The sequence below is a fragment of the Branchiostoma floridae genome, chromosome 4 (genome assembly GCF_000003815.2).
Source record: "Branchiostoma floridae strain S238N-H82 chromosome 4, Bfl_VNyyK, whole genome shotgun sequence".
NCBI classification, from domain to species: domain Eukaryota; kingdom Metazoa; phylum Chordata; class Leptocardii; order Amphioxiformes; family Branchiostomatidae; genus Branchiostoma; species Branchiostoma floridae.
Window position 1 is genome coordinate 19,305,116 of NC_049982.1, and position 15,802 is coordinate 19,320,917.

At 40.7% G+C, this 15,802-nt stretch overlaps 4 protein-coding genes across 4 annotated transcripts in view; 3 read left to right on the top strand and 1 right to left on the bottom strand.

The window, feature by feature from the left end:
- Positions 1-15,802, top strand: part of LOC118413255 (mannosyl-oligosaccharide glucosidase-like) — a 52,579-nt gene that overhangs the window by 4,174 nt on the left and 32,603 nt on the right. The window lies entirely within an intron of this gene.
- Positions 34-4,446, top strand: LOC118413261 (lipoyltransferase 1, mitochondrial-like; the record flags this gene model as incomplete). The annotated part of the gene is given in 11 exon segments (XM_035816510.1): positions 34-130; positions 587-645; positions 983-1,046; positions 1,308-1,418; positions 1,602-1,760; positions 1,931-2,038; positions 2,658-2,801; positions 3,152-3,220; positions 3,532-3,606; positions 3,781-3,895; positions 4,226-4,446. Coding segments are annotated over 11 exon segments (1,132 nt in total), but the record flags the coding sequence as incomplete, so codon positions are not given.
- Positions 4,601-7,201, top strand: LOC118413267. Its single transcript, XM_035816517.1, has 4 exons — positions 4,601-5,441; positions 5,745-5,930; positions 6,143-6,220; positions 6,465-7,201. Exons 1-4 carry the CDS (start codon positions 5,433-5,435, stop codon positions 6,525-6,527), a joined length of 336 nt encoding a protein of 111 aa, XP_035672410.1. The 5' UTR covers positions 4,601-5,432; the 3' UTR covers positions 6,528-7,201.
- LOC118413263 (cytosolic non-specific dipeptidase-like) lies at positions 8,608-14,612 on the bottom strand. The gene is made up of 6 exons (XM_035816512.1): positions 14,445-14,612; positions 11,182-11,281; positions 10,698-10,869; positions 9,900-9,985; positions 9,413-9,579; positions 8,608-8,756 (listed from the first exon to the last, which is right to left on the bottom strand). Exons 1-6 carry the CDS (start codon positions 14,595-14,597, stop codon positions 8,709-8,711), a joined length of 726 nt encoding a protein of 241 aa, XP_035672405.1. The 5' UTR covers positions 14,598-14,612; the 3' UTR covers positions 8,608-8,708.

The following is a 15,802-nucleotide window of genomic DNA, read 5'->3' on the forward strand; positions in this document are numbered from 1 at the left end:
AAAACAGAGATAGTGGGAAACACCGGAAGGTAGGCACAAAAGGGTGTCCGAAGGAACCCCCTCCCACCGTCGGTGTTTCTCGTCTGCTATCCCCGACAGCGGCGGTGCCAACACCCGACCAAAGCCAAAGGTAAACGTGTTTCTGATGTTTCCTAGATATTATCGGTTGTGCTGAAATAGCGACTGAGCATCACTGTTCGTAGGAGTGCTGCACAGTCTGAAAAGCTTGTTGTAGTTTGTTCAAGGAGCTTTTATATCAAGGAGCTTTTATATCAGATGGATCTGATATAAAAGCTCCTTGGTTTGTTGAAACAAGGATAAATGTGCCTTGGTACGTTGAAAGTGAAAGCATATTATGATACTTATACTTTAATGGTGCAGGGAAAGGGGGAGTGTATGTGTTGGAGCGGTCCTATTAAAATACACTGCATATGTGCTGTATTGCAAAAGTAGGGGCATGTTGATGAAAGCTAAAATTATAGGGGGGATAAATTATAGCCGCAAGGGAGGCTGCCTAAAGAAATCACTGCTTGGAGATTAGGTCAAACTCTGACATTAACAGTTTACCATCTTACCATCTGTGTAGGGAATTGTGTACAGATCTACCTCAACAGATCCATTTGTAAATCTGGCTTTTGAAGACTGGTAAGTAAAACTCTTTTAAAAGTCTTTTTCATTCAGTGAGTGAATGAGAGGTGATGAGTGAGCGAGAGAGTGAGTGAGTGAGTGAGTGAGCGAGCGAGTGAGCGGGTGAGTGAGCGAGTGAGCGAGTGTGTGACTGAGTGAGTGACTGAGTGAGTGACTGAGTGAGTGACTGAGTGAGTGACTGAGTGAGTGACTGAGTGAGTGACTGAGTGAGTGACTGAGTGAGTGACTGAGTGAGTGAGTTAGAGTAAATGGGTGGGTGTCAGGAAGTAAGTAAGTGTGAGTGAGTGAATGAGAGGGGATTACTAAATATAACAACAGTCTAACCACATTTCAGGTTATATGAGAACCAAGACTTTACAGACACAGATATTCTGCTACTCTGGAGAAATGAGCCTACAGTAAGTACACTTCTGTTCAGGGAAGACTTAGTAAGGAATCAAAGACATATATGTAGCCATATCTCTTACATTTAATCTGTATGATTTCATATCTTTTTAATAAGCCATGTCATCATTCTACTTATAATTCTATTGAAGTATCAATTGAAAGTGAAGATGATAGAATTAGACATAACTATTACATCAACATGTTAATTGGTGATAACACATTTCTCATCTTTCAAATGGTTTTCTGTACAAGATTTCCTCTGTGATCCCCAGGTTGTGATTGGTCGCCACCAGAACCCATGGTCTGAGTGTAAAGTGAAGAGACTGCAGGAGCTGGGGATCCACCTGGCCAGGAGGAGGAGTGGAGGGGGAACAGTCTACCATGTAAGCCTAAGGATGTCAGCTTATACATTTTCAATTTTGAAATCATCTTTAATATGTAGTTCTTAAAGAAAGGAGGGTTCTATAATGTGTAAAATTTTAATGCTGCCATGGACAAAGAAAAAAAAAATACCTCTTGTTAAGGAACAGCCATGCTGAGTGTAAGATATTTTTCATCCCCAACAGGACTTGGGAAACCTGAATGTGACCTTCCTGACCTCCAGAGATACCTACAGAAGGAAGCAGAACCTACAGGACCTGGTGACAGCACTAAAGGGGAGGTGGCCTAGTCTGGACCTGTCTGTCAACAAGAGGGATGACTTAGTACTCAATGATACATACAAGGTGCAACCTGTAGAAAATGATACACACATTGTTAATGAATTTGTGATTGATTAGCTTATGATGGAAAGAGAAGAGACTTAGTTTCAGAAAGGAGTTAGAAGAAAATGCATTCCCTGAGATTAGTTTTTCAAACATCTGTGTCTAAAAGATTTTCGCTCTTTGCTGTGTAGCTGTCAGGAACTGCTGCAAAGCTGGGCCGTAAGACGGCCTACCATCACTGTACCTTACTGTGTGATGTCAACACACAGGCTCTGAAGGACGTCCTCGTGTCTGGATTTGTGAGTCATCCATCTATGTTGCTTTTCATTGCTTTTTCCAAACAACATTTATGTAATGACAAGAATATTAGATTATCTTGTTTCTTCATATAGCATATGGCTTTCAGACCTCCTAAAATATAGCAAAGTAAAGTGACCACCAGACCAAGGTAACCACATTCTCAGTCCCTAGAAATTTCAACACAAGATTTAACTAAGGACAATCTGATTAATGTTACTGTGATAAGCATTGTTTGGCAACTCCATTTTACCTTTTCATTGCCTGAAATGGTTACACAAGTTACCAGCGTGTGGTCACAATAATAATTGGGGGAAATTGTTTTTGCCAATTTGCGTCTGTTTGTTTGCTGTGTCGTTTTTGCCATCTGCAATTGTTTACTCAATCGGAAGTAGGTAGAGTAATGTACAGTGTCATCACCGAGGGATAGTACTTTACAGTCTCAGATAAAGGACATTTGAGAGGGACCCTTGGTCTGGTGGTAACCTGTCCAACGAGTTCACTTGTCTATAGTGACCAGTGGCACTGACCACTCTTGCTCAGTTCCTTTAGTGGTCGCCTTAGGCTAGTTTGACTACTAGTATATTATATAACACAGGTAATTTGTTGTCTATGATTCAGGATGGCTTGGAGACCACAGCCACTGCAAGTATACGCTCAGAGGTCATAAACCTAAAAGACGTGGACACTTCCATTGACACTAAGGTTTTAGGGGACACCATAGCAGAATATTTCATGACAAATCATCAAGGGCAGATGGAACAGGTGGGCTACAATTTCTTTGATCTGTTATTTTTACTTGCTTTTTTTTTAGAATCTTTTATGAAACAGTTTGGCTCAAAGTACACATGTACCTTTGAATTAATTAATTTGAAGTAAAGCTTTAATAGTCAACATAACCAAATTAAGCATCAGTTCAAATGGTTTGAAAATAGAAAAAGGTATCATAATGTACCAGCTGTACTGATATAAAATGTCCTTCTTGCCGAGATGGTGTTGAAGAAAAATATCATTTTCTATAACATTTTGTATCATGTACAACTGTCAAGCGATAAAGTTTGTTCATTTATTCATCTCCAATCAACACAAAAGATTGCATGTCCATTTTTCCACAGGTATGTGATGTGGACCCCACCAGTGAGGCCTTATACCCAGGTGTTGGCAAAATTGCAGAAGAGCTGAAGGTAGGGTGATGTGGTGTGGAATGGGTTTAGCTAATCTCTTCCTTCAAAGCTATAGCCTAAAGTCTTAACTGCTAAATGCTGATAATATTGTAAATATTGGTCAATTGGATCAGTCATGAACATTGTGATTCACACAAGATATTGTATAATGGACTGGAACTACATGTATAACTTGCTCAGCTAATGAACAACTCCAGAATAAAGAACTTGGGGAGCATACTAAAGATGGGGTTTGTGTGAGGTAGAAGTGTTTTATATTAAAGTTTGCCAAGCATGGAAGTAATGTATCAATCTTTCTATTTCTGTTCCAGTCTTGGGAGTGGGTTTATGGGAAAACACCTCCTTTCAACATCTGTTTGAGAAAACCTGTCAATGGATTAGCTGTGGTAAGCTGCATGTGCACACTTTCCATTACATATATGTGTATATTTGACATTAACCTATATTGAATTTTGTCATATAAAGCAAGCCACTTACACATGTTGTTTCTCTTATTGATTTTATGTTACTCTCAGAAATGTAATAATTAATAACACATTTCCTTTATTGTTTTACCCCAGCCCCTAGGTGTGTACATGAAGGTAAAAAAGGGAGTCATAGTAGACTCTTACATGGAGTGTCCCTTACTGTGGGTGTCAGAGGGAGTCATCCAGGATATAGGGTATTCCATGAGAGGTAGATTATGTTTTACATTTATCTGAAGGGTTCCACAAGGCAGCACTGGGGACCTGTACTGCTCACTATCATGGGGAATGTTATTTTACATTCATGTTTCATTGTAGCACCCTTGCAAAGATTTGAAGGGAATGGTGGTTGTAATGTTGGATCCTAGATTTTCTTAGCTGTAAGTATTTGTGATTGGTAATATCTAAAACCCATGACTGCATGACATCTTCTTATAAAAATTTGCAATTGAAAATTGGTTGAAAGGTCCTTACATATAAATAAACAGTGCATTTAGTGAGTTCTGTCATCAACTACATATATTGTATATTGCCCATACAGGAAGAAGATTCCGTGCAGTGGACGTTCAGGCAGGGCTGGAGAAGTCTTTACAATCTTACAGGAGAATGTCAGATGACGAGCGACAGTTTGCTGAGAGACTCGGTCAATTTATTGTTGACAAACTTGTATAACGATGAAAAATATCTGTGCTCAATTTTTGTAAACTTGTAGATGATGGACTGTGACATGCTGAAAAATTAAAGGCAAGAAATTCAACACAATTTGGGAATGAATGGTGCCTTAATTCATGTGAATCTGTATGTTTCCTCTGGTGCCTAAGCTTGTTGCTGGCTTGGATTCCAGCCGCAATATAGCTCCCGAGTCTCTTCTCTCCTCTTCACAATTACGAAGAGGAGAGAAGAGACTCGGGAGCTATATTATGGCTGGATACAAGGCTACCTGTTGCTATGTGGAGAAAGCATTTTTGAAACAAATCTTAATTCATTTTAAGGAAATAGCATTTGTTGCTATGATGCAATCAACTTCATGCACAGTGACTGAACAACATGAGGCTACGACCTACGTGGGCTGTTAGTTGAGCACGTAAAACTGCCCATAAAACAAAGTCAATCAGCCAACCCTCTAAATTATTTGGTACCGTATCTCTCAAATTATCTTCATGTGGTGACGTCAGCTAGTAAGTGCGTACATCAGCAGTCCTGATCTGGATTGCACACTGTCTTTACAGTTACAATGTACTCATTCTGACTTACCCAGTTCCACCAATACAAAATACAAGTTTCTCCAGGCAATTCCAAATGACAAGATCTAGAGTGACCACTAACAATGGAACAACACAATCACTAGCACATTGTATTACAAGACAAGAAATGTTTCCGTGAACAGTTCATATGAAATACAATAATGGCTGCAGTCTCATCACCAATCACAGATAACTTAATAATCGCAAAGGATATATTGGCCAGCACAAGGCTACTTGCTTCAAATGCAGTATAATATATATATATGGATTAACCAAATTACTGAAATATCGTGTACAGTGTACATTTTATGCTCAGCCTGGTATTAAACAATCAATACTTGATGACCATGATTAAACCATGAGATGCACGTCAATTGGTGAGAAAAATGCAAGCAAACACGTCATCATACCGGTGTATACTAACACATCAGGTGAGCGGCACACACTGACTGAGCTGACTGTATCAAGATTCATCCAAAAAGCCACGTTTCAACACACACAATCATGGCAGAGGTGGGTTCAACACAAAGTTTTTGACATTTGTTCATCAATAAGAATGTTGTTTTGCAAATTTCTTGAACAAACAATCTCAAAACACTGGCTTTAACAAGCCAATAAGGACTTAAGTGGAAATGGGGAGGACAAAAAGAAGCTAAGATATAACGTTATAAAGTGTTTCTTGTTTGATACTTAGATGTAGCAGTCTGCATTGTGTGGAAAAGTAGATTGTTCAAGAAAGGTACATTCGGTTGTGCTGTTCAAAAAAGCAAACTTATAGATACTGGAATCCTTCCATGGGCCTGTTTTTAACGACAGGCTGCAGAAACATCACAGGAAATACAGGTAGTGCCAGAAGAGCCATCTGCAGAAAAGCCAACAGACAATCCACAGGAAACATCCCAGGAGACGCAGCAGCAGCCAAAGGCCTCAGGAGGAGCCAGTGGTGGACTATTTGACCTGATAAAGATGCTCAAAGGCTCGGAGGGCAAGTCCAAGACCAAAGTGAGTACTAGTGATAATGATTGCACAAAAAACAACCTTGACCTCAACGGGGTCTCAGCATATTTTCCTGTTGTCTATACCAAGAAATTGATGAATCTATTATACACAATTTATTTTTGAGAAGAAAGCAGCATGTCAACCAGAGAATGGCATGTATTCCATTATCATAGTTTTCTACAGATGGAAAAATATGGTATGTTCTGAACCCTTAGGAAGCAAACGGAGAACCTGACAAGTACTCAAAGAAGATGCTTGAAAAGAGTCGGGCAAAGAAGAAGAAGCAAGAGAAAGTAGGTGCCTTTTTAGAATCATTTATCTATTGGGATTTTTCAGATCATTCTGTCCATATCTTCATTTTCAAAAAACTATATTTTTGCTTTGTTTTGAAGCAGTCGTTCCTAAAAATATTCTTCAAACTTTATGAACAGCTGAACACATAGATATCAGATGCTTCTTACATATGACTGTTGTTTCTATTATTTGTTGGAATGTGAAGACAGAATTTTACTAAATATATGTTTGTTGTGGGTTCAGGCAGCTGCAGAGGCTGCAGCAGGAAAGATTGACCATGGAGGTTGGGAGAGCATCTTGCGATGAGGCCCAGCTGGGCAGGACTGTTAGGTTTTTCGCCTGTCGCCATGAAGTCTTACAATAATATACGTACGATTCCCTCTTACGAGTCATTTTGGTAGACCTGCTCAAATCAACATTGTGTTAACTTTATGATTTGCACCAGCATATCTGGTTTCTGGTAGGCTGAAGGATTGCAAAATTGCACATAAATTCAAGATATGTTGTAAGACACATATCATATCAGAGAGACAATATTATATGCTAGAACCAGTTTGATTCAACATTTCCGCAGTGTTCATATCTCTGTAACAAAATTATTTTCTGTCCTCTCCGTTACAGCTACAAAATATTTTCAATCGAGTACTGTATGCATGGCCAACATTGTTCTCATTTTATCTTAGCTTTTATGACTGGAGCTGTGTAATGTGGCTGGCACACATGCATCGTAAAAAGAACACCAATGAATGAAACTAGTATATTGTTTTGTACATTGCATTAGTTTTTAAAGGACATCTTGTATGATAATGAACATTGAGTCTAACATAGCCTACTAAATTTCTTTTGTTGAGGGCTACTCATTCTTCCACACAGTTGTTCTGTGGCCTTAAATATACCTGCATGGGAGAATGAGGGCTTACTGTACATGTGATATTGTCAGGCACTGATGTCACATCCGTTCTTTAATTTTGCATGTTAACATATGACATACTAGTAGTAAAAATGTATCGCATTAATGGATCTTGAGTCATTTGATAGACAGAAATGAAAAGGCTCAGGTGTGAACTGCCCCGTTACCATACAATTGAGAGCTCAGTGCTGTCTCTACAGTGCTGGGAGTGTAACGTTAACCTGCCTGTCCAGTTCATTAGGGTAGGCAGGGGGATTTTTATGGGGTTGGATTAGGTAAACTCAAAAGTCCGACTGAAAAGAGAGGCTGACCATGTTAAGGTGTAAACTGTAAAGGATGAATTGGAAACCAAAATTGTATTCAAGATGTGAAACAATGCAATTTGAAACGCCCCTCACACACATACATGTATCATATGGTCCTATAAAAAAACATCGTAAGGCAAAATCAAAGAGAAGCTAAGCTTAAGCTTTTATTCCCTACTGTAAATTTCCACAATCCTCAAATTCTTAATGTATGGGCCATATATAGCTTGATTGAAATATTTTACGACAAGCCATGATATGAGTCAACTTACATGTACATCTAAAAGCAGGTTTGGGCTACATTAAGGCACTTGTTGATTAAGTCCCCTCTTTAAGTCCTAGCCATCCTTAATTCATTTAACACAATTGCTTCATCCCCACATTTTGCAACACAGCTGTGTAAGAGTTATTCAACAAATTGGATATTCTTGGAGATGTGAACTTGGAGGTGCTCAAGGTCTGATGATGAGAGAGATGAGCGGAAAGCTTTGAATGTGATTTTGCTTTCAACTGTAATGCAAAATAAAAGGAAAATTGAGAAAGAATTTGCCTCTTCAGTGTGACAGACAGAAAATATGACAAGCTGTGCTGTTTTTTTTTAACATTTTATCCATGCTTTCAGCTGAGCTATCAGCATAAGTTGGTCCAATGGAGATCTTTCTAGTGATCTAATATTGACAACATTGCCATTTTGAGGTAATACATTGTATATCCAAAATGTAGATCCTTTATGTGTTAAAAGAAATATCTGACAAATTTGTAGAATTTTATTGCTAAATAAATGTAATTCTGATCTGATATTTCAACAACATTTACAGACAATTCACAGTAACTATCATCATAAGGTTTAACTTTCAAAGCATTGCCAAACTCAATAACAAAAACAGAATAGAAAGCAGCATAATAGACTACCTCATTGATGACTTATTCTTGTACACAAGAATCACTTTAAAGAAAATATTCTTTGTGTCAAGGACATAATACAATGTCTATGATATTATATAATGTACTATCTGTATCTGTATCTATATAGCCGGTATAACCGTTGTTCGGTGTAACACACCAGCTTTGTAGACACGCAGCTGGTTATACATGTATTACACCAAACGATTAAGTCTTGTAGAACATGAAATTTAATCTGTCCAACTTAACAAAAGACGGCATTGATCAAGAAAGCAGAGCTGCTTGGTCATGTTTCTGTTGTAGTTCACCCAGTTGTGTTTGACTGTTGTAGTGGAAATGTTGTTTTGTGGCCTGGACAGTCTTTGGTCCTCACTCCAGCTGGGCCACCTCGTGGAGGTAGGCAGCCAGCAGTTTGGTCTGTAGGAGGAAATGTCGACATGTTAGTGCTTGTCCAAACAGCAAATCATGTCTATGATCATAAAGAAAAGAAGCGAGAATCATTGTCCGTTTGAAATCATACAGGTAAACATGATGTGGGGCTTTTTGTTTCAAATGCAAACCTACATGACCAGCTCAGGTAAAAATAAACAATTTCTGGTAAAGAAATGATCTCAGTTTTGGGGCAGAGGTTGAAATCTTGGTTTGAAAATTAATGACAAAAAAGCTATGATTACAAAAAAGTAAATACTTTCTTGAAATAGCAAACAAACAGATTTGTAAAGACCTACAATATGTTGTTTTTCAAGATTAAAAATCTGATGTACGTTAGTTGTACTATAACCATTTCAATTTATTTTTATTAAGCAGCTGTGTTTTATGATCTATTTGCCATGTAACCTTTACTTTAAGACCTACCCCCATAATATAGTTTTTCTTGTTGAACTTTTCGTTCTGGGAATGAGCCCCATCATCGCATGCACCCATTGGGAGAAGCATCACGTTTTTCCCCGTCACGTCCGCAAATGTCAACGTCACTGGAATACTACATCCATCCCGAGTCAAATCTGGCTCCATCCCCCAAACTAATAGATGAAATAGAGAACACACATATCAATAAAGGCATGACTACGTACCCCTTGGATGTAGTTCTTCCGATCAAATTTCTCGTTTTGGGAGTGTGCGCCGTCGTCACAGGCACCCATGGGCAGAAGCATAACGTTCTTGCCAGTGACCTCTTGGAAGGTCAAGGTCACAGGGATACTCCCACCCTCGCGAGTCAAGTCAGGCTCACAGTTCCAAACTGTTCACAGGGTGGATCAGAAGGTATTTCAAAATCTTCATTGAAATTGTGACCTGCATCTATGTACATTTCAAATCAGCATATTCTGAGAGCACTTGAGGACAAAGATTTCACTATTTGACATATCTGCATATTCTGAAATGAACCAACCAAGGTTAAAAATGTTATATGATAGGATCAGGCCAAAAGTTTGTAACTAGAATTACTTGATCATCTGTGGCACAGATGCCCTACCTGCTGAAAAATACAGATTTAGGAATGACCTCTAATGAGACCCCTATGATATTTTGTTAAAATGTATGACGTGGTATGTAACTCACCAGTCTTGGTTGCCTTGCGCCCAGCGATGTAGTGAGGATGGTTGAAGTCACTCACCCACGGCTTACCCCCATGCCCCATGGTGACACTGGAACCAAGACAAAATAGAAACTGAAAACTGCAACAGTTTTTATAAGAAGACAAGTTCATCCAGCAACAAATGTTATAAAAGAATGGTTTTAACTGAAACAACTGCTTTTAAAAAACCTGGCATTTTGCCAATGTTTGCGTGTGTGACATTCTTTTCTAGTTATTAGAATGTCATATAAATAGAACAGAGTAACTAAACCTGATATTGGCGCATGGAGAGATTCACATATGTGCCTGAACTGAAAAAAGAAAAAAAAAAGTTGAAAAAAATCTACCTCCCCGGATTCGAACCGGGTGCATTGGTTTAGAATGCGTAAACTTTACCACTGCGCTAGTGCGAACATGTTGAAGAAATGCCTGTTTTAACAGGTATACAAATGTTTGGCATGGATTGAACAGGTCCGTTCATCTCAACATCACAACGGCGACTACACTGGCCAGAAGGCATTTTGCGACTGCAAGTCGCAAAATGCAAAAAAGGACAAACCTGACTGGGAAAAAATCCATGCATTGCTGTATCAATATTCCTTACATATTTCCAAACTGGAGCTTGGCCTGGCATTATAAAAGAGGGGACAAAAATGATATACAAGTTAAAAAACAGCTATGACCATAGTTACGTGTATATTTCTTGAAATAACCACTGTTACGTTTCGTTCCCGCAAATAGCCTGGCCTGGCCCCAGTTTGGACATGTGACTGCAGCCGTACCTGATCTGGTTAGGGCTGCCGCTGTCCTTGTGCAGCTTGTTGATGTAGTCCACTACACACTTCTCCACCTGGTCAGGCAGCATGTCTGGCACCAGGCGCAGGGAGAACTTCCCAATCACCTTCCGTGGGATCACAGTCTTGGCACCAGCACCGTCAAACGAACCCTCAATACCTGCAGTCATGGGAAACGGAAATCTGATCAACAATGTCAATGATTGGCTCGTGTAAACTCTACTCAAAACTTTTGTTCATCTTTAAGCATCAGATCCCTTTATTACAACATAATGATACATGTATATGTCACCATGTACCATCTTCTCCATACTGCAGTAATTACTATTTACAGTAGTGTTGGCCATATGGTCCACATACACAGAGTAACTCAATCAGAAAAGATCCAAATGTCATTTTCTGTTTTTGTAAACATTTGTTATGCTTTCATTTACAATATAAGGAATTTGTATTCAATCTAACTGGACTGTACCATGCAGGGAGAGGGTGGGGAACCTCCAGCGGTGCATGAGGATCTTTGCCTTGGTGTCGTGCAGGAGACGTTTGTGTCCAAGGTCTGCCCTGTACGTCTCCTGTTCAGAACATACAAATTGTACAATTTAGGTCAAGGTACAGTCTTTAAAGCAAAGTCAGATGGTACCTAGTAAAGGCACTCGTCGGTCTCGCAGGACCATGAGTAGTACTAATTCTACACAATGCACTTATTGTTTGTTTTTACGTTTTGAGCGTCTCTGTTCTGATGCAAGTCTCTGCTTTGCTTCCCCCCGTTTCAGTCCCTCCTTGACTTCCTGTCTCCAAAGAGTTCTGTTTGCTGCAAGTGACTCCCATGTGTTGATGCTCATGTCAAGGGCCTTTAAGTCCCGTTTGATAACATCCTTAAAACGTAGATGGGGACGGCCACGTGTTCTTGTCCCAGTAGCCAGTTCACTGTACAATAAATCCTTTGGAATCCTCCCATCTGGCATACGGCACACATGCCCAATCCAGCGAAGTCTTCGCTGCGTCAGCAGTGTGTACATACTAGGAATATTAGCACGTGTGAGTACATCTACATTGGTGACATAATCACTCCACTTGATATGAAGGATTCTACGCAAGCAACGCATGTGAAATGTGTTGAGTTTCCTTTCCTGACTTGTGTATAGGGACCATGTTTCGCTGCCATAAAGCAGAACACTGAGAACACACGCCCTATAAACAGCAATCTTTGTGTGAATTGTGAGTTTCTGATTTCCCCAGACTCTCTTTTGTAGTCTGGCAAAAGTAGTTGCTGCTCGTCCTATTTTACAATTTATTTCAGCTTCCAGGGAGAGGTTGTCTGTCACAGTGGACCCTAGGTAAGTAAACTTGGGAACTACTTCTAACTCATAATTGTTGATGGTGACTGCTGGGGGGTGATCCACTCCCTGGCACATCACTTGTGTTTTCTTTATACTTATGGTCAAGCTGAAGTCCTGACAGGCAGCAGAGAATTTGTCCAACAGTGTTTGTAGTTTGTTCACAGAGTGAGCTGCCAGTGCAGCATCATCTGCAAACAGAAGATCTCTGATAAGTACTTCACGGATTTTGGTTTTGGCTTTAAGCCTGGCCAAGTTGAAAAGTTTCCCATCTGATCTGGTATGGAGGTAAACTCCTTCGGCTGAAGAGCCGAAAGCATGTTTCAGCATGACTGCAAAGAAAATGCCGAACAAGGTAGGGGCCAATACGCAACCCTGCTTTACCCCGCTGCGGATGTCAAAAGCTTCAGAGGACGATCCATCAAACTGGACGATTCCTTTCATACCTGTGTGAAAGGACTGGATCATTCTGAGAAGTTTTGGAGGGCATCCAATCCTGGCAAGTATTTTGAATAGGCCATCTCTGCTGACAAGATCAAAAGCTTTTGTTAGATCTATGAACGCAATATAAAGGGGTTGTCTCTGTTCTCTGCATTTTTCTTGTAACTGTCGGAGGGAGAATATCATGTCAATGGTGGAGCGCTCCGACCTGAAGCCGCATTGGGACTCCGGATACACTCTGTCAGCAAGTCGCTGCAGCCGACCTAGGACCACCCGTGCAAAGATTTTCCCCACAATACTGAGTAAGGAAATTCTGCGATAATTATTACAATCGCTTCTATCTCCTTTATTTTTGTATAATGTGACAATGTTTGAGTCTTTCATGTCCTGTGGTATCTCTCCCTCCTCCCAGCATTGACACAGTATATCATGCAGTTCAGGCAGCAGTACACCTTTTGCATTCTTGATGACCTCAGGAGGTATTCCATCCATACCAGGTGCTTTACCTGAGCGCAGGCTGTCGACAGCTTTACTCATCTCCTCCACTGTTGGTACTGCATCCAGTTCCCACAAAACAGACAGAGTCTCGATGCTGTCCAGTGCTGTCTCATTTATGGTATTTTCCCTTGCATACAGCTCTGAGTAATGTTCTAGCCACCTTTCCATCTGCTTCCCTCTGTCGGTAATTGTTTCACCAGACAGAGACTTTAGAGGTGCGGAGCCATTTTGTGTCGGTCCAATGGCTTTCTTAATCCCCTCGTACATACCACGGATGTTGCCTGTTTCGGCTGATGACTGAATGCTTTTGCAGAGATCAAGCCAGAATTTGTTTGCGCACTGTCGAGCCATGCGCTGGACTTTGCTCCTGGCAGTTCCCAGGACTTGCAAGGTAAGCTGACTGGGTGAGCGTTTATGCTCCAGAAGTGCAGTACGCTTTTCTTCAATGACCACATTTAGTTCACTTGCATACTCCTCAAACCAATCTTGGGTCTTTCCCTGCTTTTTTCCAAAGACACCTAATGCTGTACGGTGGAGTGTGTCTCTGAGGTAACTCCACCTCTGCTCAGCGTTTTCACTCGCAGGTTTCTTGAGGAGAGCGGCTTCTAGAGCCTCTGTGAATTCCTCTACTTTCTCTGGTATCTGTGTTTTCCTGGCATCTATACGGATTTTACCAGGTGGTTTGGAGCGATGGATCTTTTTTGGTGTAAGTCTGATTGTACAGCAAACCAGGGAGTGGTCAGTGTCACAGTCAGCACTGTGATAGGAGCGGGTGAGTAAGACATCGCTTAAGTGACAGCGTCTCACAATAACCAGGTCTAGTTGGTGCCAATGTTTGGAGCGCGGGTGGCGCCAGGATACCTTGTGCTGTGGTTTTGTGTTGAAGAAGGAGTTTGTAATGCACAGATCATTGATAGTGCAGAACTCGAGCAGACGTTGCCCATTGTCATTTATGTTGCCAACACTGTGTTCACAAGAAGAAACTAAGGATGAGTTCTACTGCCAACTCCAGACTACCATTCAAGGTATACCCAAGCAGGAAAAGCTCCTATTACTGGGCGACTTCAATGCCCGCGTGGGTGCTGATTATGACTCCTGGCCGAATTGCCTCGGAAAATTTGGTGTTGGCAACATAAATGACAGATGGTACCATTACCGCTCATAAGAATCATCCCCTGTATTTTTTACTTATAGTACATGTAGACATCAAAAGGTTTCTTAAGTTTAATATTGAGGTTACATGTCAATGTCAAGCCAAGATATTTCAGCCTAGTGTCTTGGAAACTAAGAGGATAGAAAAAAAAATCATGCTAAATTTAGGGCCCATGAAACTAACATAAATGGGGATTCCAAAATACTGTCATCCATGTCTCCTGACAAAAGCAATCAGGAAAGAAAGAGAAAAAATGACAAAGGAAGAGTTCACAGAATATTATGTGAATAGATACAAGAGCCTGACCAAGTCAAAATCGATGGGGTCGTATGATGCCAACTCCTCATCTGTTACCGGGGCGACCATCTCGTTGATACCTGGCACCTTGATGTTTCCCTTTGTGTCCACCAGACTGGACATCAGACCTATCAGGTCAGTCATGGCCTCATGGCTGGACATGGGGGGAGAATAATTTCTTAGTAATGACATATCTGTGATAACATACAGTGGAATTGAAAATTGCATGGGTGTACGCAGAGGGCCTTAAAATGTCTGGACAAATCCTGCACTTACTGGCATTTTTCCATTAAAAAGAATGACTTTGATGACAGCAATGACAGAGAAAGTGTTCTTTGTTGTTTGAAGGAATTTCACAGAGCACATGGGTGTTGAAGTCAGGAAGTGGCATGTCCAATGCTATGATGTTTTTTGAGACAGATAATACTTCACGAGTAGTGGTGCGTACCGAAGCTCACATTCCGGTTCAGGTCCGGACTCGAGTCCAAAGATTCCGGTTCAGGTCCGGACTTATAAGTCCGGTTTTTGATGGTCGCTAATTTTCCCATATAGACACAAGCATAAAGCGACTTGCTCTAGGCGACCCATAATTCCGGCGCCTGCAACCACTTCTCGACCGGGCCGAATGCTATCAAAATATTGCCAAAGATGACTGCATCATTTTCACATGTGTAGAAACATCGATTTTTAATTATAACTATCGGGAAATCACGGCAAAATTCGACTTTTCCGCTTGCTTTTTGTGACGGCCCGAAATTTCAGTAGCGCTTGCGAGGTCATAGCGGTCAATGGGATAGCCTACTGTAATGCGGGTAGAAATGATGCGTGCGGTGTTTTTATACTCTACATTCAACCTTCCAAATTAATTGTAAATTCATTCGTTACAGAGATAAACAAAAGAAGTATAAAATAACTTTATAAACTTAAATTTTTTTTTAAAATTAAAACGTGTCGGTGTTTCTTTTTAACAAGCTGCTCGCCCATGCTTTCAGTGAAGTATCCCGGCAAGCGGCAAATGTCAACAGTCGCGGAGATTTGTTTTAGCTTGTTTATCTCGCAAATTTTCTTCATTTTCAGAAAATATGGGACTTAAAACCCATACCAGGAGATAAATAAATCCGCATACGTTATTTTCATAGGTAATACAGTCAAACCTGTATTAGCGGCCACCTTTGCATAACGGCCACCTGCCCATAGTGGCCACTTTTTGTCGGTCCCTTGGATTCGTAATGATTAAGAAATAGGCTTAGCGGCCACCTGTCCAACGCGGCCACGGCCACACGATTTCCGGTCCCGCAGGTACAAAAACACTGCCGATTACGGCCACGCGGACCGCTGATCTATGTTCGGCACGCGTTCGGCCATAT